This window comes from Monodelphis domestica, chromosome 4, assembly GCF_027887165.1.
Source record: "Monodelphis domestica isolate mMonDom1 chromosome 4, mMonDom1.pri, whole genome shotgun sequence".
In the NCBI taxonomy this organism is placed as follows: Eukaryota; Metazoa; Chordata; class Mammalia; order Didelphimorphia; family Didelphidae; genus Monodelphis; species Monodelphis domestica.
In genome coordinates, this window is record NC_077230.1 from 432,793,879 (window position 1) to 432,815,535 (window position 21,657).

General features: G+C 62.1%; 3 protein-coding genes across 10 annotated transcripts; 2 read left to right on the forward strand and 1 right to left on the reverse strand.

The window, feature by feature from the left end:
* Positions 1-7,109: 7,109 nt before the first annotated feature.
* Positions 7,110-13,596, forward strand: LOC130458807 (venom metalloproteinase inhibitor DM43-like). The gene is made up of 8 exons (XM_056825609.1): positions 7,110-7,222; positions 7,576-7,617; positions 8,002-8,280; positions 8,378-8,638; positions 9,232-9,525; positions 10,836-11,126; positions 12,053-12,343; positions 13,524-13,596. Exons 1-8 carry the CDS (start codon positions 7,189-7,191, stop codon positions 13,577-13,579), a joined length of 1,548 nt encoding a protein of 515 aa, XP_056681587.1. The 5' UTR covers positions 7,110-7,188; the 3' UTR covers positions 13,580-13,596.
* A 1,575-nt stretch (positions 13,597-15,171) lies between these two features.
* ACP4 (acid phosphatase 4) lies at positions 15,172-18,628 on the reverse strand. Of its 7 annotated transcripts, none has more exons than XM_056825618.1 (11): positions 17,824-18,628; positions 17,648-17,746; positions 17,482-17,568; positions 17,264-17,401; positions 17,009-17,107; positions 16,812-16,907; positions 16,598-16,730; positions 16,439-16,521; positions 16,076-16,179; positions 15,429-15,607; positions 15,172-15,346 (listed from the first exon to the last, which is right to left on the reverse strand). In XM_056825618.1, exons 1-11 carry the CDS (start codon positions 17,935-17,937, stop codon positions 15,231-15,233), a joined length of 1,248 nt encoding a protein of 415 aa, XP_056681596.1. In that variant the 5' UTR covers positions 17,938-18,628; the 3' UTR covers positions 15,172-15,230. The 7 variants fall into 7 exon arrangements, with proteins under 7 accessions (XP_056681596.1, XP_056681594.1, XP_056681593.1 ...); XM_056825616.1 differs by having other exon boundaries at positions 16,076-16,206; positions 17,009-17,086; positions 17,824-18,621; XM_056825615.1 differs by having other exon boundaries at positions 16,076-16,206; positions 17,824-18,608.
* A 19-nt stretch (positions 18,629-18,647) lies between these two features.
* On the forward strand, positions 18,648-21,397 carry NR1H2 (nuclear receptor subfamily 1 group H member 2). Of its 2 annotated transcripts, none has more exons than XM_056825613.1 (9): positions 18,648-18,875; positions 19,111-19,180; positions 19,361-19,495; positions 19,584-19,865; positions 19,954-20,195; positions 20,279-20,458; positions 20,544-20,643; positions 20,721-20,929; positions 21,024-21,397. In XM_056825613.1, the coding sequence occupies exons 2-9, from the start codon at positions 19,132-19,134 to the stop codon at positions 21,168-21,170; spliced, it is 1,344 nt and encodes a 447-aa protein (XP_056681591.1). In that variant the 5' UTR covers positions 18,648-18,875; positions 19,111-19,131; the 3' UTR covers positions 21,171-21,397. The 2 variants fall into 2 exon arrangements, with proteins under 2 accessions (XP_056681591.1, XP_056681592.1); XM_056825614.1 differs by having other exon boundaries at positions 20,279-20,392.
* The last annotated feature ends 260 nt before the right edge of the window (positions 21,398-21,657 follow it).

The following is a 21,657-nucleotide window of genomic DNA, read 5'->3' on the forward strand; positions in this document are numbered from 1 at the left end:
GAGCTCCGGGTTCCCTCCTTAAGGCTGGCCCTTAAGTATCTTTCAGCCTGTGGGCTCCCCCAGCCCTTATCTGCTCCATACTGTGCTTGGGACCTTGGCAGTTTCATGTTACTGGGTTTCCCCAGCCTCCAAGTCGTTATCTGGTACCCACGGCAGCCGGGACCTTGGCAAAGCTGTAGTTCTGAACTTCCAAGGCTGGGCAATTTCCAACTCAGACCTCCCTCAGGAGAAGCTGGGCAAGCAGGGCAGCCAGCTCAGGCACTTCCGGATGGCCTGTCTGTGCACTAGGTGCCCCTCGGCTGTTCAAGGGCCAGAGAGGAACTGAGAATCCGGACTTCCCAGAGGCCCCTTGTGTTCCGCCATACCTTATCCAGCCTGGAGGGGCCTGGGGATTGCCCCTGGGGCACTGGTGGGAGGGCTCAGCCCAGATGGAAGGAAAGAGGGAGGTGAGGGGGAGGAGGACAGTGCTGGTGAACCCTCCATCCCTCCTCCCTGGGCATGGAAACGGCATGTGGGAGCTGGCATCCAGCACGGTGGAGCCAGGGGTTCCAGAGTGATTGGTGATTGGAGCTCCGGAGCTGGGGAAGTGGGCTCTCAGGAACACCAGGCTGATCTTGTGCAGCCCATGGCAGCACTATGGCAAAGGGAGGGGGGAGGGGGGCATCCCTCTGCCCGTGTCCCCCATGAAGGGCACTGAGAGGCCCCCCACTTCCCCCAAAACAACCAGGCTGATTCCCAGGAGGCAAACAGCCCTGATCACTGTATCCCTGTCTGTTCACAAAGCCAGGCCAGGATCTCCCACCAATGTACTAAGGGTTTGTTTGGGGGAAATGCTGCGGGAGCTACAGGAATGAGGAAACCTCCCCGGGCCACCTTTGGGTGGCGCCTCCTGGGTCAGGGCTGGCCCAGGGTTCCCAAAGGCCGAGCAGTCCTTCAGCTACCAGGGCCACGAGCTTCTCTGTTGGTCCATAGGAACAGGCAGCAGCAGGCTTGGGGGGCCACTATGGGGGTATCCTGGCAGGGAGGGCAGGAGGATCCCAGGGGAGACGCTGGTTGTGCCACGCCCCCAATGACCACCTGCCCTTTGAGCCCTGCCATAAACAAAGGTGACGCTCACCTGGGAACACGGCATGAAGGACACCCTGTGGAAAGGGCAGCGAGCTGGAGCGCCTCTCGGGAATCAGAGCTGCCGAGGCTCGCACCTCGGGCCCTTCTAGGCGGCCGTGCTCCAAAGGGCTGAGGGGGGACCGCGGGGGAGAAGGGAGTTTCCAATGGTGACGGCGTTTCCCGTGGCTTGGAGATCCCCACCGAATGGCACAAAGTCACTTAGCCAGAAAAGCGACAGAGCGGCAAGGGGGACATCAGCCCTGCTGCCGGAGCTCTCCTGGCCAGCAGGCCCCCCTCCAGCTTACAGGGGCCGGTGAGAGGGCAGAAACGGGCACTTTGGCAATTGGTTGCCTTGACTTTCCATGCTGTCAAAGGGGCCTGCTTTGCTTTCTTTCCCAAGTGGAGGGCAGGATGGGGAGAAGATTTATGCCAACTGCAAAAAGTACATTTTAATTACAAAAGAATTTATTAAGAAAACATAAAATTGAGGGTGTTAGACTAGATTAAAAAGGGAGAAGGGGTGGGGTGGCTGGGTGGCTCAGTGGACTGAAAGTCAGGCCTAGAGATGGGAGGTCCTGCGTTCGAGTCTAGCCTCATACACGTCCTGGTTGGGTGACCCTGGGCAAGTCACTGAACCCCCATTGTTAGCCCTTAGCACTCTTCTGCCTTGGAACATTCTAAGATTGAAAGTAAGGCTTTTCATTCAACTGAAGGGGGAAATAGGAGGGAGCAGGCGGAATAATAGACCCAGGAAAGGCTCGCTTAGGCGTGCAGCCTGAGCTCCAAGGAAGGAAGAAGAGGTGGAGTGAATTCCATATAAATTGTGCCCCTCCTTTCCTTCTACCAGGAAAGGTTTCCAGAGAGTTCTGCCCTCTAACTGGGCTTGGCCCAATGAGACCCGGAAGCAGCCTATCTGATAAGGAGAGGCCTCTTGCCTCTTCTCCCACACCACTCCCAGAGCCCAAGGGCTAGACTGGCCAACCAGGGAGACCCAGAAAAAGGGAAGTGTCTGTCTCCAGGCTTGTGAATTATGGCTCTCTTGACTAGGAGGCAGCCAGTAAGTGGCCCATGGGAGCAGGACATGAGGTGGGTGCTAAGCTCACGTCGGCTAGGTGGCCAACAATGGGCCCCTCTCTTGCCTCTAATAAACAATTCTAAATCCACATGTGGTCTCCAGAGAAGTCTGGCCCTCACGAGGCTAAATGGGGAGGAGGCGAAACCAGCCGGGAAGCAGCACTGATCCATACTCCCTTCAAAGCCAGCTCGGTCCTAGGGGCCTTCTCATGTCACCAAGGCCTGAACCCTCCTCCCTCCTCTTCCAGGTCCCCATGCCAGCCATGTTTGCTTCAAATCCAGGTTAGCTCCTGACTCCTAGGACTACCTTTTCTGCAAAATTCTAGCCCCCCACTTCCACCTCCATCAGTTGTTCTGGAGAGGGTAGCATCTGCATTCCTGGTGTGTAGCTGAGAACTTTAGATTTACTCCACTCTGCTTAGTCTAACAACCAGGAATGTCTACACCCCTACTTAAGGATTAAGTGTTGAGGAGGATGGCCTGTGAATGACAAATCAGAAACAACTGACAGACCCCCTGGGCTGTCCTAAGTCAAGCTTAAGCTACCACTGGTACATGTGAGATGCAGGAAGTGATGTAAAAAACAGTCTATTAGCCAAATTATGGGAGTGGAAACACCAAGGAAAAGCAACTGCCTGAATACAGCGGTTGAGGGGACATGACAGAGGAGAGACTCTAAATGAACACTCTAATGCAAATATTATCAACATAGCAATGGGTTCAAATCAAGAAAACATCTAATGCCCAGTGGACTTATGCGTCGGCTATGGGGGGTGGGGGGGGGAGGAAAAGAAAATGAACTATGTCTTTAACGAATAATGCTTGGAAATGATCAAATAAAATATATTAAAATAAAATTTTAAAAAAAGTCTATTAGCAAAACTTCCTCTTGCCAGCTTTATTTTTTTCACAGAGAGGTGGCTGGTGGCAGCGTGCTGGGCTTCTTGGCATGGCTACAGCTAGTGTCCGAGTTTGGCAGTGAGCGTCCTTGACACAGTAACTGGGAGAAGCTTAATATCGTGGGTCAGGTGAGGCGTGTTCCCTGAGCTCTCTCAGAGTTTAGGCCAATTCCTTTTTTTCCTTTACCTTTCCTAAAAACGCCATCCTCCTAGGAGGCCCCTCATCTAGGAGGAGGCCTCGTGGCTGGAAGGTCTCTGAACTCCCCTTGGCTCAGGCTAGGCCAGAGAAATCTTATACCCTTTTCCCTCTCTCTTCTTCTTAATGCCTTCCCTCTATATTAATTAAACCACTATAAAATTCCCAAACTGACGAGTATTTTTATTGAGATTTTAATCCCTGGTGACCATAAGGATAATATATTGGTCAAAACCCCTAAATTTACCCTTTACATAGCACAGTGCCCATCCCATAATAAACCTCTGCCAGGAGCCATCAAAGACCACATTGTCACACATGGAAACCAGGGACTGCAAAGCAGCCCCCAAGAAGGATGGAAACACCCACTGAAACATCCCTGTTACTTTCCTTATTAACATCCCCTTATTATTTGGAATTGCCATGATTATTATTCTTACTCAGCCCCGGGAAAAATAGATGAGAGCAACATGCTTGTAGGGTTAATATAGATGTCTCACTCTGCCCCACCAGGATATTACCAGGAGATCCCACTTACAAAATTGAACCTAAGGATTCTTGTATACTCACTTAGATAGGACCCACTTTTCTAGGCATAAAAAGTTCTGGGAAATCTGTGCTCTGAATTCCCTAACCTATATCTGGGTCATGTTGATTCTACCCTCTGACCCTGCACTTAGCAACAATGTTTTGTTGACTATCTCCTTAGGCTTTATGTCTATTGTTAGGTTCTATGGAAACATGTATGTTGAGAATGAAATTGTGTGCCAAAAAGGCATGTACTCACTGAAGCTATATAATAAACAAACCCCGTGCAATGGCAGAACACTGAGTGACACCTAAGCACAGGTCTGAGCACTCAGTCATCTCCTCATTCGCCTGACTGCTCCACCTAGTCAGAAGGACCCTCCTCTTTGAGAGACTGTGGGCTTGGCTCTCAAAAAATGTAACCTGGTAGTGGTGGTTACAAAAAGGGATTTTTCCTTTGTGGGTTGGGACTCGAGAAGAAGCGAGGAGTCTGAGAATATGGGTGAAGAATGACAGACAGAGACAAGTCAAAGTAATGGATAGAGCAGTCGTGATCCCTATGACATTCTCCTAGGTAGGAGAATGTGAGAAGCTTGCAGACACATGGAAGTACGGATTCCGAGATAGAAAGCATGTGGCCCAGAGAGGCCTTAGTAAGGAGATAGTCAGGAAGCTTTAAGATTGCTGGAACGAGAGAGAGAGAGAGAGAGAGAGAGAGAGAGAGAGAGAGAGAGAGAGAGAGAGAGAGAGAGAGAGAGAGAGAGAGAGAAGGAATCACGCCTTTACCCCAGGCTTTCTTGGGGATAGCCAGGATCAATGACCTCGGAACAAAGCATAGATAATTCAGATTGGATGACAAGGTGAAGGTGACAGCTTTATGGGCGTGTACATATCAACAGGGCTTTCTCCCAGCCAAAATATTAATGAGTTTGTCCTAGGCACTGGCCATGTGGCCGGGTCAAGATTCCATTCACAAATATCAGAGTATCACCTTGTGTCTGAAGACACAGTAGTCATACAATCATTTATATTTCATAGATGTGAATGTGCTTGGAATGCTACAAAAAACCTCCATAAAGCCTTTTGCTACCTCTCTGAAATGGGTCCAGAGAGCTGGAGCCTCAGCAACTCTCCAGTGGAAGGCTCATTTGAGAGAGAAATACAGACTGAAGTGTGGCGTGTGCTTGAGGGGTGATTCACGACTCCTGACCTTGAGCAATACTGTCCTGGAGACAGAAGACTGCGGAAATCATATGAAAAATCTGTCAGTGAAGGAAGGGCAGGAGCACAGCATCTCTTGGCCAGTGCTGGTAGTTCAGAGTATCAGGAAGATCCACATGGATAGATATTGAAGATATCAGAGATATTGAATGAGAGAACCAAAGTGGAGTAGCGCCCCATTCCACAAGTTCATGATAATCTCCACCTGTGATGGTGAACCTATGGCACGCTTGGCATGCACACCATTGCCCACCAGATTTCTTTACTAGAAAGGCAGAGGGCCTCTGGGGAGCTACTCCCTTCCCTCTCTCTACCACACTTCAGACATTTTTTCACTTCACCTGACTGTCTTCTCAGCAGTCCAATGGAAGTTCTTCCTCCCCTGTCTAGAATAAGGGGGGAGGCAGGGCATGGCACCCTGGTTTCTGCAGGTGGGGATTGGCACATGTTCTGTAAAAAGGCCACCATCACTGGCCTAGGCTGGTTGCTAGGGTGCCTCTGGTTTACAGACTAGGACCCTTGCTGACCAATTGGAAGTACAAAGTAGCACAAAGCAAAGAGAGCGTTCTTCCTGTTTGAGAATAAGTCCTGAGTTATGTCAGCTACCTCCCTCTCAGCAGGCTGACACGGCCAGGATAGAGATGTGAACTGCTTGGGTGTGCTGGTAAGTCATCCCCTTTGGGAAGACCAAGGAAGAGGGTGAGAAGAGGCCAAGCAACGTGTTCCTTTGGCCAAGTACCAGAGATGCTGGTCTAAAGCTGCCCAGAGCCTGTGTCAGGCATGGGCATCACTCACGGCCTCAGCAGGGAGACAGAACGGAGCCCAGAAGGGTAGATGGCATCTATCAGCTGCCCCCAGCCAAAGAATACGGAAACGGCTGATGGGCCATGCAATCGTTGTCAAAGACGCTCGATGGCGATCTCGCTCGTGTGGCTGAGAACAATCCAAATCAGGAGGTCAAGAAAGGCCGGGCCAAGGCCAGCCGCAGGTAGGCAGGAGCAGAAATCCAGGAGCCACTGAAGACACTGACGGCATTTTCAGGAGCCCCCAATAGGTCAGTGGTGGCTGGAAACCAGGAACCGGGAAAGGGTTCTATCTGGATGGTTTGGGAGCAGACTTGCATCAGGGGAGAAAGCCCCAAGGAGACTGCGCCGCGTGGAAAGGCAGAACTTCAGGCGAGGAGCTGCCTTTTCCTGCGCTGGAGCTGGGCGACTTTGGGCCTGAAGGGGGCTGGCACAGGACAGGGCGTTCCGGGAGCAAACACAGCGAGCTGAATTGCATTGGACACAGTCCCGGGACCTTTGGGATTCCCGTGTGCAAGTTAAACATTCAGGGAGCCGTTTTATCCCTTTCCCCGCCTGCGTGTGTGTGTGTTTTGCCCGTCAGGAAGATAAGCTGTTATCAGCTGCTGTGGCCTCTGTGGGACAGTCTAGATTCCCAGAACTTTATCGGTTCCTGGAATGAAGCTGCCAGGTAGCCAAGCAAGTAGGAGTCGGACCGTCTACCATCACGACCGGCCAACATGGCAGCCTAGAAAGAGGTTCAGCCAGGCTTTCCCCCACAGAGCTCCGGAGAACTCCCTGCTGCTTGCTTTGGGGTAGCCACAAATTAGGGCTAGGAGTGGAACCAGACGAGGAGGCTGGGGCAGCTCCAGGGCAAGGCCAGCACGTTCAAAATGGACCCAGTAATAGTTCCTGCTTGCCGCATGGAGGCCCCAGGCATGGGAGAGGCCCGTGGCCAAGGGAGGCCGCAGGAGGAAGGGCAGGGTGGCAGTGACCCTGGGAAGGCTGCGGTCCTGCAGCCATTCCTTCCCCTCGGGCCGTCACGCAGCCACAGCGTGCTCCCTCCCTGGGCAGCTCCTTACAGCAGTGCTGGCACGTAGTAGGCGCCTGGAAGAGGGTCCGGTTGGGCAGGGAAGCCGAGCTGAGAACAGAACGGGGAGGAGGAGGGACTTGTGGAGGGAGGGCGGGGGCCCGAGTGGACTTTGTCAGGTTCAGGGCCGACAGGGCGGTCCCGAAGGGCAGTGACCGGCCCAGCCCGGAGCGCTGAGGGGGACAGTCCCCATTGGCCCAGAGAGAGCGCTGCGGGGGGTGGGGGGTGGGGGGCGCCCTTAAAAGGCTGCCCCTCGCTGGCTCCCCGCAGGAAGACGACGACGACGGAGCCATGGCTGCCCCTCTGGCTCTTCTCTTCTTTCTGGGTACGTGGCGGAAGCTCCTCGGCTCGGCCTGGGTCCCGCTCTGGGCCCCCCAGCTCCCTCCCCCCTTTCCCGGGCTGCCCTCGGCCCACCCCGCCCCGTCTCTCCCTCTCCAAGTGTCTTCTCTCCCTCGGTTGTCCCCGGCCAGCCCGGCTCCTCCTCGGTCGCTCCGACGTCCTAGAGAAGCGGCTGGTGACCCTGCTGGCCCTTCACCCTGGCCAGAGCCACAGAACGCCTTCGCGCTCCTCGCCTCGGTTTCCTTTTCTGTAAAAAGGAAAACAGTGACCCCGAAATGCCCGCCGGGCACTTGGCAGAAGCCCCCGTGGCAGCCAGCTTCTCCCCTGTCTGTCTTCTAGGGCTTTGGCTGGACCCCAACAAGGACGTGGAGGCCGCGACGTGTGAGTGAGCCCCAGAGATCCCCAAGCCCCAGCCTCCCCTCCCGCTCCCCCTACTGGGCTCCCGTCTAAAATCAGTCCCTTCAGAGAGGACTCCCGCAGACAGAGCTCTACGCCTGGAGGCCAGAAGAGCTGAGTTCAAATTCAGCCTTGGTGGCCCTGGGCCAGTCGCTTGGCCTCTACATGCCTCCATTTCCTCCTCTGTCCGGTAGACATCATAAAAGCACCCGCCCGCGCTCTGCCTTCCCATGGCCTGTGGGCTCTCCCAGCACGTAGAGCACCCACTGTGCGCTCCGTCTCCCGAAGGGGGGAGGGGGAGGCGCCCCTTGCAGACGAGGGCAGGCCGGGCGCAGGCCGGCTCGACGCCATCTCTCGGGCCTCCCGCAGATGTCGAGACGACTCCTCGCCTGTGGATCGAGCCCGAGTCCCCCTCCAGCCCCTGGAGCAACGCGAGCCTCCAGTGCGCGGCCACCAACACAGCGGCGCTGAGCTTCCAGCTGTGGAAGGACGGGGAGCTCTTCCGGACGCTCCCCCCCGGGGGCCCCATGGCCGCCTTCCGGCTGGGGCCGGTCACCGCCCACAACAGGGGCATCTACCGCTGCCGGGTGGAGCTGGCAGAAAAGCGCTGGAGCTCGGTGAGCGCCCCGGTGGAGGCTACGGGCGAAGGTGAGTGCCGGGCCGGGCCCCGCGGCGCCCCCTCCTGGACGTGCCGGGAGGTCCGGCTGGGGTTCCACGAGGCTCGGCCGTCCTGTGCTCCAAACAGAGCCTCTGCCTGCCCCCTCGCTGCGGGCCGACCCCGGACCTTGGATCCTGCACGGCCTGGACACCCAGCTGCACTGCCAGGGGGCGCTGCTGGGCATGACCTTTGACCTGTACCGGGACGGGGAGCTCGTGAGCAGCTCCCACACGCCGCCGGGGGCGGAAGCCACCTTCGTCATCCGCGAGGCCGGGAACTACAGCTGCCTGTACCGAGCCCCTGGCACCAAGTCAGCGCCCAGCCAGACCATCCACGCCGCCATTCCAGGTGAGGGCCTCTCGGGACCCCAGAGCCCAGGAAGACGCAGAGGCACTGGAGGAGAGGGGGCGGGAGCCAGAGTGCCGATCCCTCCCTTGGGGGCACTGAGACCCCCAGCTCGTTTTCTCTCTCCCATCCTTTGCCCCCATCTGTGAGCTCCCTGTAGCTTTGGGTGTTGTGGACCACTTTCTCCTCCCAGATAGTCTCTCCTCTCTTGGCTTCGTGGTCGCCAGGTTCTCCGGCTCCTTCCCTCCAGAAGGGCAAAACGGGAGCCTTCTCTTCCTGGAGCCCCACAGGACTGGCACCCACCAGCAGTAGCTTCACAGAGGAAGCTAGGTAGCCCTATGGATAGAGTGGCCAGGCCTGGAGTCAGGAGGTCCTGGGTTCAAATCTGGCCATGGGTACTTCCTAGCTATGTGACCCTGGGCAAGTCACTTGACCCCAGTGGCCTAGTCCTTGCTGCTCCTCTGTCTGAGAATTGAAAGGAAGGCAGAAGGTAAGGGCTTCAAAGAAGGCAGCAGGGGCGTCCAGTGGGCTGGGCGGGTGGGAGATGGAAAGCAGCCTGCCAGTTGTGTCAGAGATCCGCTTGATTGCGGCTCCAGACTCCCTGCCGAAGCCCTCCTTCTCCTCGGGGGACAACCGAGTCATCAGGCCTGGAGACTCCGTGACATTCCACTGCGGGGGGAGATTCTCCAGGCTGGAATTCAAGCTCTTCAAAGACGGGCAGCAGGTGTTTGTGCCCAGGCTGTCTTCGTCGGACCCCCAGCGCATCCGCTTCCACCTGATGGACCTGCGCCCGGAGGACGGGGGCACGTACAGCTGCCGCTACCGCTTCAAGGACGGGCCGCCGATCTGGTCAGAAGACAGCGAGCCCCTGGAGCTGGTCCTGAGCACGGGTGAGCGAGGCCTGCGGGAAGGAAGGCCCCCTCCCCGCCTTCCCAGCCTCTCATGGCTCAGCACTCAGCTCGTGCCACCTGACGACGAGTGTTCCCCAACACCTTCCTCTGGCAACCGCATCAGTTCCCCCGGGGTAATTGGCACCGTTATCTAGAGTATCCCCAGAGTGGGCAGGCAGCGGCCAGATGGACAGACAGACAGAGAGACAGAGAGACAGACAGGGAGACGGACAGACAGAGGGATGGATGGACAGACAGAGGGATAGATGGACAGACAGAGAGATGGACAGACAGAGGGATAGATGGACAGACAGACAGAGAGACTAACAGACAGACAGAGAGACAGAGAGACAGACAGGGAGACGGACAGACAGACAGAGAGACAGAGAGACAGACAGGGAGATGGACAGACAGAGAGATGGACAGACAGAGGGATAGACGGACAGACAGACAGAGAGACGGACAGACAGACAGGGAGATGGACAGACAGACAGACAGACAGACAGGGAGATGGACAGACAGAGGGATGGACAAAGAGATAGACAGAGAGATGGACAGGCGGACAGAGAGACGGACAGACAGACAGAGAGAGAGACGGACAGACAGACAGAGAGACAGACAGACAGACAGAGAGACAGACAGGGAGACGGACAGACAGGGAGATGGACAGACAGAGGGATGGACAGACAGACAGGGAGATGGACAGACAGAGAGATGGACAGACAGACAGAGAGACGGACAGACAGAGAGACGGACAGACAGACAGAGAGACGGATAGACAGCCAGCCAGCCAGATAGAAAGGCTGACAGATAACCCACCCAAGTCTCTCTCCTGAGTCCCCATTTCTGCTGTCGGCTCCTCGGTCCCTCTGGTGTCCCCATTACCCAGGACTCCTCTTCCCCTTCTCCTAGTGTTCACTTGGTGCCAAATCCTGCCATTTGTGTCTCCCGGCTGACCCTTCTCTCCGCTCCCCGGCCCAGTGGAGGCCGTCACCCCGTCATCCCTCGCAGCCTAGGTCTCGGCCGTGGCCTCCTCGCCGGGCCCGTCCCACCCACTGCTGCCCGAGGGATCTCTCTTAAGAGTGGGCCAGACCCATGCATGCGTGCGATGGGTGACCTTGGTCTAGTGCTGACGCTCCGTGTCCGGCGGGTCCCCAGTTTCCTGCTGTCTGGGTGCTGCCGTCCTGGGCTCTTTGCCCCAAGGCCCCGGTGCACGGACTGGCCCCGGCCTCGGTGCTCTCAGCCTCCCCTGCCCAGGCGACTTCCGGCCGCCCCTCCAGGGCTAACGCGGGGGCCTTTCCTGTTTCCAGAGACGCTGGCCAAGCCTTCCCTGTCTGTGGAGCCCCGGGGGCCCGCGATTCCTCGGGGGACCAACGTGACCATGCGCTGCCGGGGCTCCCAGCCCAACGTGCGCTTCGTGCTGCTGAAGAAGGGCTCCCCCGGGCCCGTGTCGGTGCTGAGCTCGGCCGAGCCCCACGTCGACTTCGTCCTCCCGGACATCCTGAGCTACGACACGGGCAACTTCAGCTGCCTTTACCTTCAGGCCGTGGCCCCGTTGGCCGGCTCCCAAAGGAGCGAGGACGTGGAGATCCGAGTGGACGGTGAGGGAGGGGCCGGATGTTTGGGAGCTGGGTTGGTTTGGTGGGGGAAGGAAGGGGATTCTGCTTGGGCCGCGTAGCTCCCGGAACCCATTGAAAAGCTCCGAGGGGCCGCTGGCGGGCGATGCGGAAGGCCCAGGCCCGGGCCCGGTGGATGTCTACATCTGCGGCTCATCAGATTGTGGTCAAGATGGGAGCAGAGGAGGGAGGCCAGCGAGATGCGTCATAAGGGGTCAGCCAACAAAGTAGCCTGAGAAGGGGGAGTCCAAGAGGTGGGAGCTCCCCTCACCCCCCAGAAGAAGAGTATAAAGGAGGAGGGCTGAGAGTACAAGAAGGATGAGCACTGAGGGGGCAGCTAGCTGGCCCTGTGGATAAAGTATCAGGCCTAGAGCTGGGAGGCCTGGGTTCAAATCCGAAGAATGGTAAGGGCTAGGCCATGGAGGTCAAGTGACTTGCCCAGGGTCACACAGCTAGGAAGTGGCTGAGGCCGGATTTGAACCTAGGACCTCCCGTCTCTAGGCCTGGCTCTCAATCCACTGAGCTACCCAGCTGCCCCCATGATTATATTCTTTACTTGTTATCGCTATTTGCAAAGGGGGAAACTGAGGCCAAGAGACTTGCTTGAAACCAGGCAGAAACTGCCTTAAAGATACCAAGGTCATGAGATTATAGTGTGGGATGTTGTCCCGTTGGGTCATTTTAAGGGTGTGGAAGCGGAGGCCGTGGGCAGCAGGACACCCTCTTCCTGGGAGACCCGCCCAAAGTCCTCAAGTCCTGGTGGCCCCGAAAGGTTGCGGAGCTGCTTGGGGAGCGCAGGTCTGTCCCGGTCCAGGCTCTGCACCTGGAAGATGGAGAAGCCGAGGCCCAGAGAGCTCCACACCTAGGGAGGCTCCATTTCCAACCCTGGGGGGGTCTCTCCTTTGTTGCAGGCCTTCTCCCCAAGCCCACGCTGCACCCCATGCACCCCATAGTGGCCCCTGGGAGGGATGCAGTCCTGCGCTGCTCAGGAGAGATCCCCAATTCCCATTTCCAGCTCTTCAGGGATGGAGAAAATGAGGAGTTGGAAGTGTGGGCCTTGCCCATTAACGACCGCGCTGCGGACTTCCTCTTGAAGAATTCCAATCGCCAGGATGGGGGCAAGTACAGGTGCCGCTACGCCACCAGGGTGGCGCCCATCTTGGTCTCAGAGATGAGTGACCCTGCGGAGCTCCAGGTGACAGGTGAGAGCTCCGGGGCCCGGGGGACGTGGGAGCATCCCAGCCTCTCACCTCGGGTCAGTCAGGCACCCTTGTCTCCTCGATTCACCGAGAGGCCTGCACTGGCTGGGCTCTGAGGTCCAGGACCCTTCCTGGCTTTGTGACATGGGCGACTCTTGGAGTCTGTAGGCCTCGGTTCTCTCTGCTGTGAAGGGCGATGATACAGATACCGCGCCTGCCCACTTAGGACCATATGAACGAGTGAATGCGCAGCACTGTTCTCTCAGAGCGCCTTGGCTCTTCTGTTCTGACTCTGTTCCCCATGGACAAGTCGGACCGTGACTCCATCCTTGGACAGCAGCCAGCCACTGGCCCAGACTCAAATGGGGGTTGGCAGGGCTGCACAGAAGCCCCGAGGGTCATCGACACAAGGAGATAAACTGGACCTGGAACATCCATTTGCAGGGGGAGAACATCAGAGCTAGGCCTGGGGCCTGGAGCATAAAACCAAAATGGCGGAACCAAGTCAATTCCACATCGGGCCCAGGCAGAACCTAGAACCCAGCATCTGAAGTGACAGGACTAGAAGGGGCCTTAGAACCTAAAACATCAGGGCTGGGAGGGGGCTTAGAACATAGAACAGAACGAAGCAGAACCTTAAGGCACAAGACAGAAAAAGGCAGAGCAAGAAGGCACAGTGGACAGAGCTCCAGGCCTGCAGTCAGGAGGACCTCACTTAACCTTTGCCCTTGTATCTTAGAGTTGTCACAAAGTCAGGAAGGGAAGGAGGGAGGGAGGAGGGAGGGAGGAAGAGAGGGAGGAAGGAGGAAGGGAGGGAGGGAGGGAGGGAGGAAGGAGGAAGGGAGGGAGGGAGGAAGAGAGGGAGGAAGGAGGGAGGGAGAGAGGAAGGAAGGGAGGAAGGAGGGAAGGGAGGGAGGGAGGGAGGGAGGAAGAGAGGGAAGGAAGGGAGGGAGGGAGAGAGGAAGGAGGGAAGGGAGGGAGGAAGGAGGGAGGAGAGAGAGGCAGGATATAGGATTTGGTCTATCCGTCTTCCAGTCAATAGTCAGCGTGGGGCAGTCAGGGCGAGGCAGTGGGGGTTAAGTGACTTGTCCAGGGCCCGTGAGGAAGGCTCGGAGGCCATCTGTGGGCTGGGGGCGTCCCTAAAAAGTCTGCGCTTACTAATGGGGGTTCCCTTCTCTTTCAGGCCACGGATCCTTTCCCGACGGCGGGGGGCTGGCTGCGGGCTCGGGCACCCCATAAAATCAGGAACCCCCTCATTGTCCTTGTTTTCCTTGCGAGCGCTCGGCCCGGTCTGGGATTCCTGGACTGCGGGGGCCGCCCTGCCATGTCGCCGAGGTGGCAGTTGTTGATCACGCGATCGCGTGAGTGCCGGAATGCCGGCTCCCCGCAAGGGAGGGGAAGCGCCGCCGGGAGCTCCGGAGAAGGGCTTCTCGGCAACCCCGATTCTGGAGCTAGATCCGGGCTCGGGCGGACCCTCCGCAGGACGCAGAATGAAGATGGGGCGGGCTGAGAGGCTCCCCGCGTCCCCCCCGCCCCCGGTGATTCGCAAACCCGCAGTGTGTGCTGGGCCGGAGATCTAGGCCCCCCAATGGAGACACACTCCGGGCTGTTTGGGCGCCCAAGCTCGGTCGCGGCCGGGCGGAGTGGAACACTAGGGAGCCAACGCCCCCACAGGCGTCTCTTCTGGAGAGGCATCTGCTGTCAGTCACTGACCTGACCCCGCCCCTCCCCCGCCCGGTCCTGAGCTGTCACTCACCACTGGTCCCACCCCCTACCTAGGCCAATGGTGGCGAATCAGAGATTGCGCGCACAGCGCCGTCTATGGGCCCCCGCCGCTCCGAGTCGAGCTGCTCCTCTCCCCCTTCCACCATACCTGACAGCACTTTTCACATCCCCCGCCCTTCTGCCCAGCAGCCAATGGGAACACACCGGGGGAATGTGGGCGGCCCACAGAGGACCGAGGGCCGAGCGGGGAAGCCTCTCCCCTCCCCCTCTCTACATTCCATTCCTTTCCCCGCCTCCGCCAGCAGCCAATGGGAGCGCTTCCCCTCCCCTGGGCGGGGCAAGGAGGAGCCTGCAGGGAGGCTGGCCCCATCGGAAAGGGCCGCACAAGCTTCCTTAGCTCCGGGCCGCTCCCCTCGAGGCTGAGCCCCCCAGGACAAACAGGGAGCACCCCTCCCCCCGCGTTTGACTCCAAGCGTTCCCGGGGGCTGCCCTGCCAGAGGGCCCCCAAGGGCGCCTTCCTCCTTGTCCCCTCCTGGGGGACCCTCGGCAGCGAGCTGCTTAGAGCGCTGAAGTCCCTCCCGTCCAGGGGTAGCACGGGGCTCCCCCTCGGGAGGGGCCTCGGAGGATGTTAGGAGGCTGATGCCGGGCCTGGCCGGGTCCGCAGGATCTTTCTGGCTCTCCCTGGACCGACCCTTTGTAGGCCTCAGTTTCCCCCGTGGGTTCTCCCCATCCCCCACCCCCGCCTTGCGCTCCAGCTCCGAGGCAGGGCCTGACCATCATGGCCGCGGCCTGGCATTCCGGACGTGAGATGGGGTGGAGCTGGCGCTAGGGACCTCGAGGAGGGGGTCTCCGGGGTCTCCCCCGCTTGTCTCCTCCCCAGAATCCCCCGGGAGCAGCGGCGTGGCTACTGGACTGAGGCTGGGAATTGTGGGCTCCGCCTAGCCCCGCCCCTATTCTCCGTGAAATGCTGAGATGCTGGGAGGGCTTTGGGGGTGACGGGGCCCCTCAGCCTGGGAGGTCCTGACCCCCTCGGGCCTCAGTTTCTCCTCCTGACACCTGGCTCCCATCCCCACCCACACGCACCCCACAGCGCCAGCACTCCGCTCTGCTTGTAATAGTCCGTGTATTGTCTCCCCCGCCCACAGGGGCACGCGGGGCTCCCCCCTCAGACGGGGCCTGGCCTGGGTCCCAGGGAGTGCCCAGCCCACAGCACAGCCGCGAGCCCCAGGCTGAGGAGGCCCAGCACGCCCACAGCACCTGCCAGCAGGGGCACGGCAGCACCTGGAGGAGAGGGGAAGGAGGGGTGAGCCAGCCACAGGGGCCCAGGCGCTCCCTTCCCCACCCGGAGCCCCAGGGAGCCCACCTGCGGGCTTGGCATCCTCGGACGGGCCGTGGCACAGAGGGCCCCCTGGGGGTGGCCGGACCTGGGCGGTCAGCTGGCGGAAGTGGCCCAGTAGGCATGGGGAGGGGCAGCCCGGCAGTTCCAGGGTCAGGGGGGGCCGGGAAGAGTCATTGCGGTAGAACACGGAGATGGTGACGTTCCTGAGGCGGCGGCACTGGGTCAGCGGGCAGTGCCCTCAGGGAGGAGTGGCCAGACTGCGGGCTGGTGCCAGGGTGCCCCACAGAGCCTGGGCCTCCTCCAGACCCTGCCTACCCACACTGCCCAAGAGGGGGACTAAGGGGCAAGACGAGGAAGGGACCTAGGGGGCATCGTCAGAGCGGGCACAGCTAGAGGGGGCCTAAGGGGTATCATCGGAGGGGGCATCGTCAGAGCGGGCACAGTTAGAGGAGGGGCCTAGGGGGCATCGTCAGAGTGGGCACAGCTAGAGGGGGCCTAGGGGGCATCGTCAGAGTGGGCACAGCTAGAGGGGGCCTAGGGGGCATCATTGGAGGGGGCATGGCAGGAGGGGAGCCTAGGGGGCATCGTCAAAGTGGGCACAGTTAGAGGAGGGGCCTAGGGGGCATCATCAGAGTGGGCACAGCAGCAGGAGGGGCACAGGGTCCATCTACCCCTCATCCATCTCCTGTTCTGGCTCTCCGAGGCGTCTCCAGAACTCAAAACCGAGGCAGGCAGCATAGGGTGGGTGGTGCCCGTCGTAGAGGCCCAGGGCTCCCTGGAGGGCCAGCAGGGTGCTGTCGTGCTGGGGAGGGACCCTCGTGCTTTCTGGCTGTCCTGCCTGACCTGCAGAATCCCGCCCCCCTCTGCGCCCCCCTCCCCCTCGCCCATCACTCCTCGCCATGCCCTCTGAGGCTGGGGATCCAGGCTGAGCTTGTGGTCCAGCGGGGCCCTCCGGCTCCTCTTCCAGAGCCCCGCTCTCTAGCCCGACTCCCCCGTCCCGGGCCATGGGCCGCCCCCAGCCCGCCGGCACTCACGGCTGAGTACATGACCATCTTGAGGGGCAGCCCCCGCGCCCGAGCTTGGGTGAAGTTGGTTAGGATGGCATCGAGCAGGATTCCTGGGAGAAGGGCGAGGAGCCGGCTGGAGTCCTTCCCGCCCCGTTCCCTCTGTGGCCCCCCCTGCACCCCCCTCACCTCCGCTGAGCTGGGCCTTCTCCTGTGCCCGCGGCGGGCCAAGGTGGGCGCGAACGTCCAGGGCCGAGACCCCGGCCAGAGAGCGGAGCACGTCGGGGGTGGCCCACGCCGGGAGGGGGAGGCCGTGGGCTTGCTAGGAAAGGGGGGCAGGGCAGGAGGAGTGTCAGGGGGGCCGGGGAGCCGCTGGGGTCTGGGGGGGAAGGGGGAGCCCTACCTGGCAGGTCAGCGTGTCCAGCACCTTCCAGGCCCGGTGGAGGGGCCCCTCGGCCAGGGACAAGCCGGTCAGGTTCCCCAGACGCACCAGGAAATCCTGGGGGGGAGCCCAGGGCTGGGAGGGGGAGGCCAAGCCATCTGGCCGCCGCCCTATCCCGCTGTGGCCGCCCCTCCCCCTCCCCGCACCCCCCCCCTCACTCTCCAGCCCTCCAGGGCGCGCAGGTAGTCTTCTCCCTCCACCGTCTCCCGCAGGAGTCTCTGGTAACGCGGACACTCCTGCGAGCGGAACTTCAGCAGCTGCAGACGTCGGGGAGCCTCAGAGCCCGGGTGGGGTGGGGGGGACCCGGCCTCTGAGCCTCTCCAGGGCCTGGTCTACACTTGCCCATCCACACCTCCCGGGGGAGCCCCAGGCTCTGCCCCGCCTCCCCCCAAGGCCCGCCCCAGGGCCCTGACCTTGTCCTGAGCTGCCGGAACAGTGTGGACGGGCACGGGCATCCAGCCGGGGCTCAGAGGAGACCCCGGGAAGAGCCCGGCCAGGTTGGCCTGAGCACTCTGAAGGGTCCGGTCGTAGTCGGTGCTGCGGACATAGAGCTAGGGAGGAGGGGCAGGTCAGGGCTGGGGCCGGGCGCCGGCAGTGTGGAAGGGCTGGGGCAGCGTGCCTCCCTCCTTACCTCCTCCCGGCGATACCTCGGGCTCAGGAAGTGCCCGTACCTGGCCCTCAGGAAGCTGCCCAGCTCGAGCTGCTGCCGGACGCCCTCCTGAAGAGGGGGGGGGGGCGTGAGGAGGGCGGGGCAGAGCGGAGCCGGCCCCCACCCTGCCCGCTCTCTGCCTCCTCACCTGGGTGAGCTGGCCGGGCCCCTCGGGCCACAAGGCGCCGTCGCGGTGGGGGTCCGTGGGGTAGGAGTCCAGGGGAGCGCGGTCGCCATGGCGATAGACCTGGGGAGACGGGGATGTGGGGGATGTGGGGACAGCGGGGCCAGGAGAGCAGGGGCTGGGGAAGGGGGGGGCCTCACCAAGGCCACGAAAGCCAGGGGTCCCGGGGGGCGCTCGGGCTGGCTCCCCCAGGAGAGAGGCGGCAGCAGCAGCAGCAGGAGCGCGGGGGAGCCGGGGAGCCGCGGACCCCCCATCACAGCCCTTCTTAGCTCAGCGCCCGCCTGCCCCACCCTATCATTCCCTCCTCTCCCTGCCAGGCCCTAATCAGCAGCCTCCGTGGGTCGAGCCCAGACGGCTCCCAGAGGCCTCCCGGGAGCCCGGAGGGGGGGGGGGAGACCATGTGACCGACAGACGTCCCTCCCCCCTCGGCTCCGGGCAGCCCCGCCAGTGTTCGCTGGAAGATGGGATGGCCAGGAGGGGGAGGGGAGCCCCCAGAGAGGGTCCCTGGACCGCCCACCCCACTTTTAGGCAGCCAACTCCTTCCTGGGAAGCCTTCCGGGCCCAGGTACCCCTCGATGAAGAATGGGGGGAGGAGGGGCCCTACGACGCTCTACTACAGAGTAACTGGGCGGGCAGAGACCCTTCCCCTGCCGGGCAGCGTTCGAGCTCTCCACCCCGACGTGGGTGTGTTGGGGGTCAAGAGTGCGGGGCGCAGGCGTGGGCTGGCCGCCTTTTTGTCCAGGGCAGAGAAGTTTCCGCCGCGAGGCCTAGTCTGCAGGGGAGCGCAGCCAGAGGGGCGGGACGGGGCAGCAGTCTCGTCTGAGCCTGCCCCCAATTGTTGCGCGCGGGACCGCACATGGGCTCGGACCGGAGAGGACAGGGACCTTCCGGGATGATTGAGACCTTCTTCCGGGATGAGACGGAAGAAGGTCGTCTGGCTCCGCCCAGGCAGGCCGAGCCGCGCGTCACGTGAACTCCGCCTCAAGCCGGACGGAACTGACGCGAGTCTGGGGTTGCCGGAAGAAGTGGCGAAGTTACTTTTCGCGGGGCGATCCTGGGGGGGCTGCCGGGAGGCGGTGGGCGCAGGCGGCGGGCTGAGGGAGTGAAGGAGCGGGGCGACGCTTCCGGAGCAGCCGCAGACAGGAACCTTTCCGTCCGGACCGAGGTCCTGGCGTGCGCAGCCATGAGCCGGGTAAGGGGGAGGGGCAGGTCAGGGGTCAGGGCCTAGGGAGCGGGGGCGGTGGGCGGGTCCAGGAAGGCTTGGGGCGGGGCCGGGGGTCCCGCCACTGGGGTTCCAGCTGGAGGAGGAAGGGGGGCGGAGATCAGAGCAGGGGAGCTGGAGCTGACTTGGGGTGCTCTCTGGAGGAGGGGTACAGAGATGAGGGGCTGGGGGCCAGGTGGGCTCAGGCCTCTGTTTCTCCTCTCAGGCTCGCCCACGGTGACCTGCCATGGCCTCCCCGGGGCCCCTGGGCGCCCCCGCCCCTACCCCTGCCCCAGGTGAGGCGCCTTCTTCCTCGGGTCGGACCCAGATCCCCCTGGCAGAACACCTCTGGGGTGACAGTAGGGGCCCCCGTGTTTCACAGACGCGGGGAGGCGCCCAGGGTGGAGGGGGCGCCCCAGTGCTCGGAGCCAGCTCCCTGCTGCTCTAGGGGCTCCCCGGCCTCTCCCTCTCCCCAGGCGATGACGACGACGACGGGACGACGAAGTTCATAAAGGAAGAGGGGCCCGAGCCGGGGCTGACCGGCACCGGGCCCCCCAGCTCGGAGCCCGACGGCCCCACCCCGGCCGGGGAGGGCTCAGCCTGCGGCGTGGGTGAGCCTGGGGAGAGCCCCTGGGTGGGGGGGAGGGGCGGCCCGCCTGTCCGGCCCCCCTCACCCCCATGCGTCGCTGCCGCCCGCAGTGGAGGAGCTGGAGCCTGAACGGAAGCGCAAGAAGGGCCCGGCGCCCAAGATGCTGGGCCACGAGCTGTGCCGCGTGTGCGGAGACAAGGCCTCGGGCTTCCACTACAACGTGCTCAGCTGCGAGGGCTGCAAAGGCTTCTTCCGGCGCAGCGTGGTGCAGGGGGGCGCGCGGCGCTACAGCTGCCGCGGGGGCGGGGCTTGCCACATGGACGCCTTCATGCGCCGGAAGTGCCAGGAGTGCCGCCTGCGCAAGTGCCGGGAGGCCGGCATGAGGGAGCAGTGTGAGTGGGGGGGCGGGGGCGGGGCGGGGGGGCAGTGGGGGGACACGCGGGTGCCAGTGTGAGCTCCAGCCCTGCCACCCCCTCCCAGGCGTCCTGTCCGAGGAGCAGATCCGCAGGAAGAAGGTCCAGAAGCAGCAGCCGTCGGGGGCCGGGCCCAGCCCTGGGGCCTCGGCGGCTGCCCCCGGGCCCACGGGGTCGCCGGTAGCCTCCCCAGAGGACGGTGCTGCGGCCGTGCAGCTCACGCCGGACCAGAAGCTCATGATCCAGCAGCTGGTGGCGGCCCAGCTGCAGTGCAACAAGCGCTCCTTCTCGGACCAGCCCAAGGTCACGGTGAGGGCCGGGCCGGGCCGGGCCGGGCCGGAAGGGGGGACGGCCGAGGGCCGCGGCCTCCGCTGAGCCGCCTCTGCCCGCAGCCCTGGCCCCTGGGTGCTGACCCGCAGTCGAGGGACGCCCGGCAGCAGCGCTTCGCCCACTTCACGGAGCTGGCCATCATCTCGGTGCAGGAGATCGTGGACTTCGCCAAGCAGGTGCCCGGCTTCCTGCAGCTCGGGCGCGAGGACCAGATAGCGCTGCTCAAGGCCTCCACCATCGAGGTTCTCCCGGCCTGGGGGAGGGGGCGGGCTGGCAGGGGAGGGGGCGGGCTGGGGGGGTCTGACCCTGCCCCACCCCCACCCCCAGATCATGCTGCTGGAGACCGCCCGGCGCTACAACCACGAGACGGAGTGCATCACCTTCCTGAAGGACTTCACCTACAGCAAGGACGACTTCCACAGGGCGGGTGCGAGGGGCGGGCCGGGGCCGGGCTGGGGGCTACTCGGGAGGCCCGGCCCCCCTGACGGCCCCCCTCCTTCCCAGGCCTGCAGGTGGAGTTCATCAACCCCATCTTCGAGTTCTCGCGGGCCATGCGGCGCCTGGGCCTGGACGACGCCGAGTACGCCCTCCTCATCGCCATCAACATCTTCTCTGCTGACCGGCCCAACGTGCAGGAGCCCGGCCGGGTGGAGGCCCTGCAGCAGCCCTACGTGGAGGCCCTGCTGTCCTACACGCGCATCAAGATGCCCCAGGTGGGGAGCGCCCCGCCCCGGCCCCGCCCCAGCGGCCCCGCCCCCGGCCCGCCCCCACCCTCCGGCCCCCCTGACGGCCAGTCCCCGCCCCCAGGACCAGCTGCGGTTCCCGCGGATGCTCATGAAGCTGGTGAGCCTGCGCACGCTGAGCTCGGTGCACTCGGAGCAGGTGTTCGCCCTCCGCCTGCAGGACAAGAAGCTGCCGCCGCTGCTGTCCGAGATCTGGGACGTCCACGAGTGACCGCGGTGCTCCCCGCCAGCCCCTCCGGCACCCTCCTCCGGCTCCGGCCACGAGGCCCAGCGCGAGCGGCTCCGAGGCCCGGCGCCCCCTCCCGCCCTCCCTGCTTCCACAGCGTGCTGCACCTTGAAGGGATGGGGGCGACGCCTCTGCCTAGGGTCGGGGAGGCGCCACGCCCCCCTATTTAACAAACCAGACGACGCAGAACCTTAATAAAGAGTCACAAAGAACCGAGCGAGTCCTGCTTGCACCCGGGGAGCTGGGGGGGTCGTGGGGACAAACTGCCTGTCTGGGGGAGATTTGCACGCGGGTCCTCCCTCCCCCGCAGCGCCAGGGGCAGCCCCCACGCCGTCACTGCGTCCCTCCAACCGCGGGAGGAGGGGACCAAGGCTTCTCCCCGGCTTCGGCCCGAGTCCCTTGCTCAGGTCCGGGCATTTTCTGGCTGAGGCGCTCTCCCTCTCTGGGCCGGCGGGGGGCGGGACAGGACATC

Bases quoted from the DNA above. Each gene is read 5' to 3' on its own strand.
- LOC130458807 (XM_056825609.1), top strand. From the start codon at position 7,189: ATGGCTGCCCCTCTGGCTCTTCTCTTCTTTCTGG. The intron at 7,223-7,575 runs GTACGTGGCGGA...TCTGTCTTCTAG, and splicing joins GGCTCTTCTCTTCTTTCTGG to GGCTTTGGCTGGACCCCAAC. The intron at 8,281-8,377 runs GTGAGTGCCGGG...TGCTCCAAACAG, and splicing joins GGTGGAGGCTACGGGCGAAG to AGCCTCTGCCTGCCCCCTCG.
- ACP4 (XM_056825615.1), bottom strand. From the start codon at position 17,937: ATGGGGGGTCCGCGGCTCCCCGGCTCCCCCGCGCTCCTGCTGCTGCTG. The intron at 16,207-16,438 runs GTGAGTGCCGGC...GTCCCTCCCCAG, and splicing joins AGATGGTCATGTACTCAGCC to CACGACAGCACCCTGCTGGC. The intron at 15,608-16,075 runs GTAGATGGACCC...CCGCCGCCTCAG, and splicing joins GAACAGGAGATGGATGAGGG to GAACGTCACCATCTCCGTGT.
- NR1H2 (XM_056825613.1), top strand. From the start codon at position 19,132: ATGGCCTCCCCGGGGCCCCTGGGCGCCCCCGCCCCTACCCCTGCCCCA. The intron at 19,866-19,953 runs GTGAGTGGGGGG...ACCCCCTCCCAG, and splicing joins GGCCGGCATGAGGGAGCAGT to GCGTCCTGTCCGAGGAGCAG. The intron at 20,459-20,543 runs GTTCTCCCGGCC...CCCCACCCCCAG, and splicing joins TCAAGGCCTCCACCATCGAG to ATCATGCTGCTGGAGACCGC.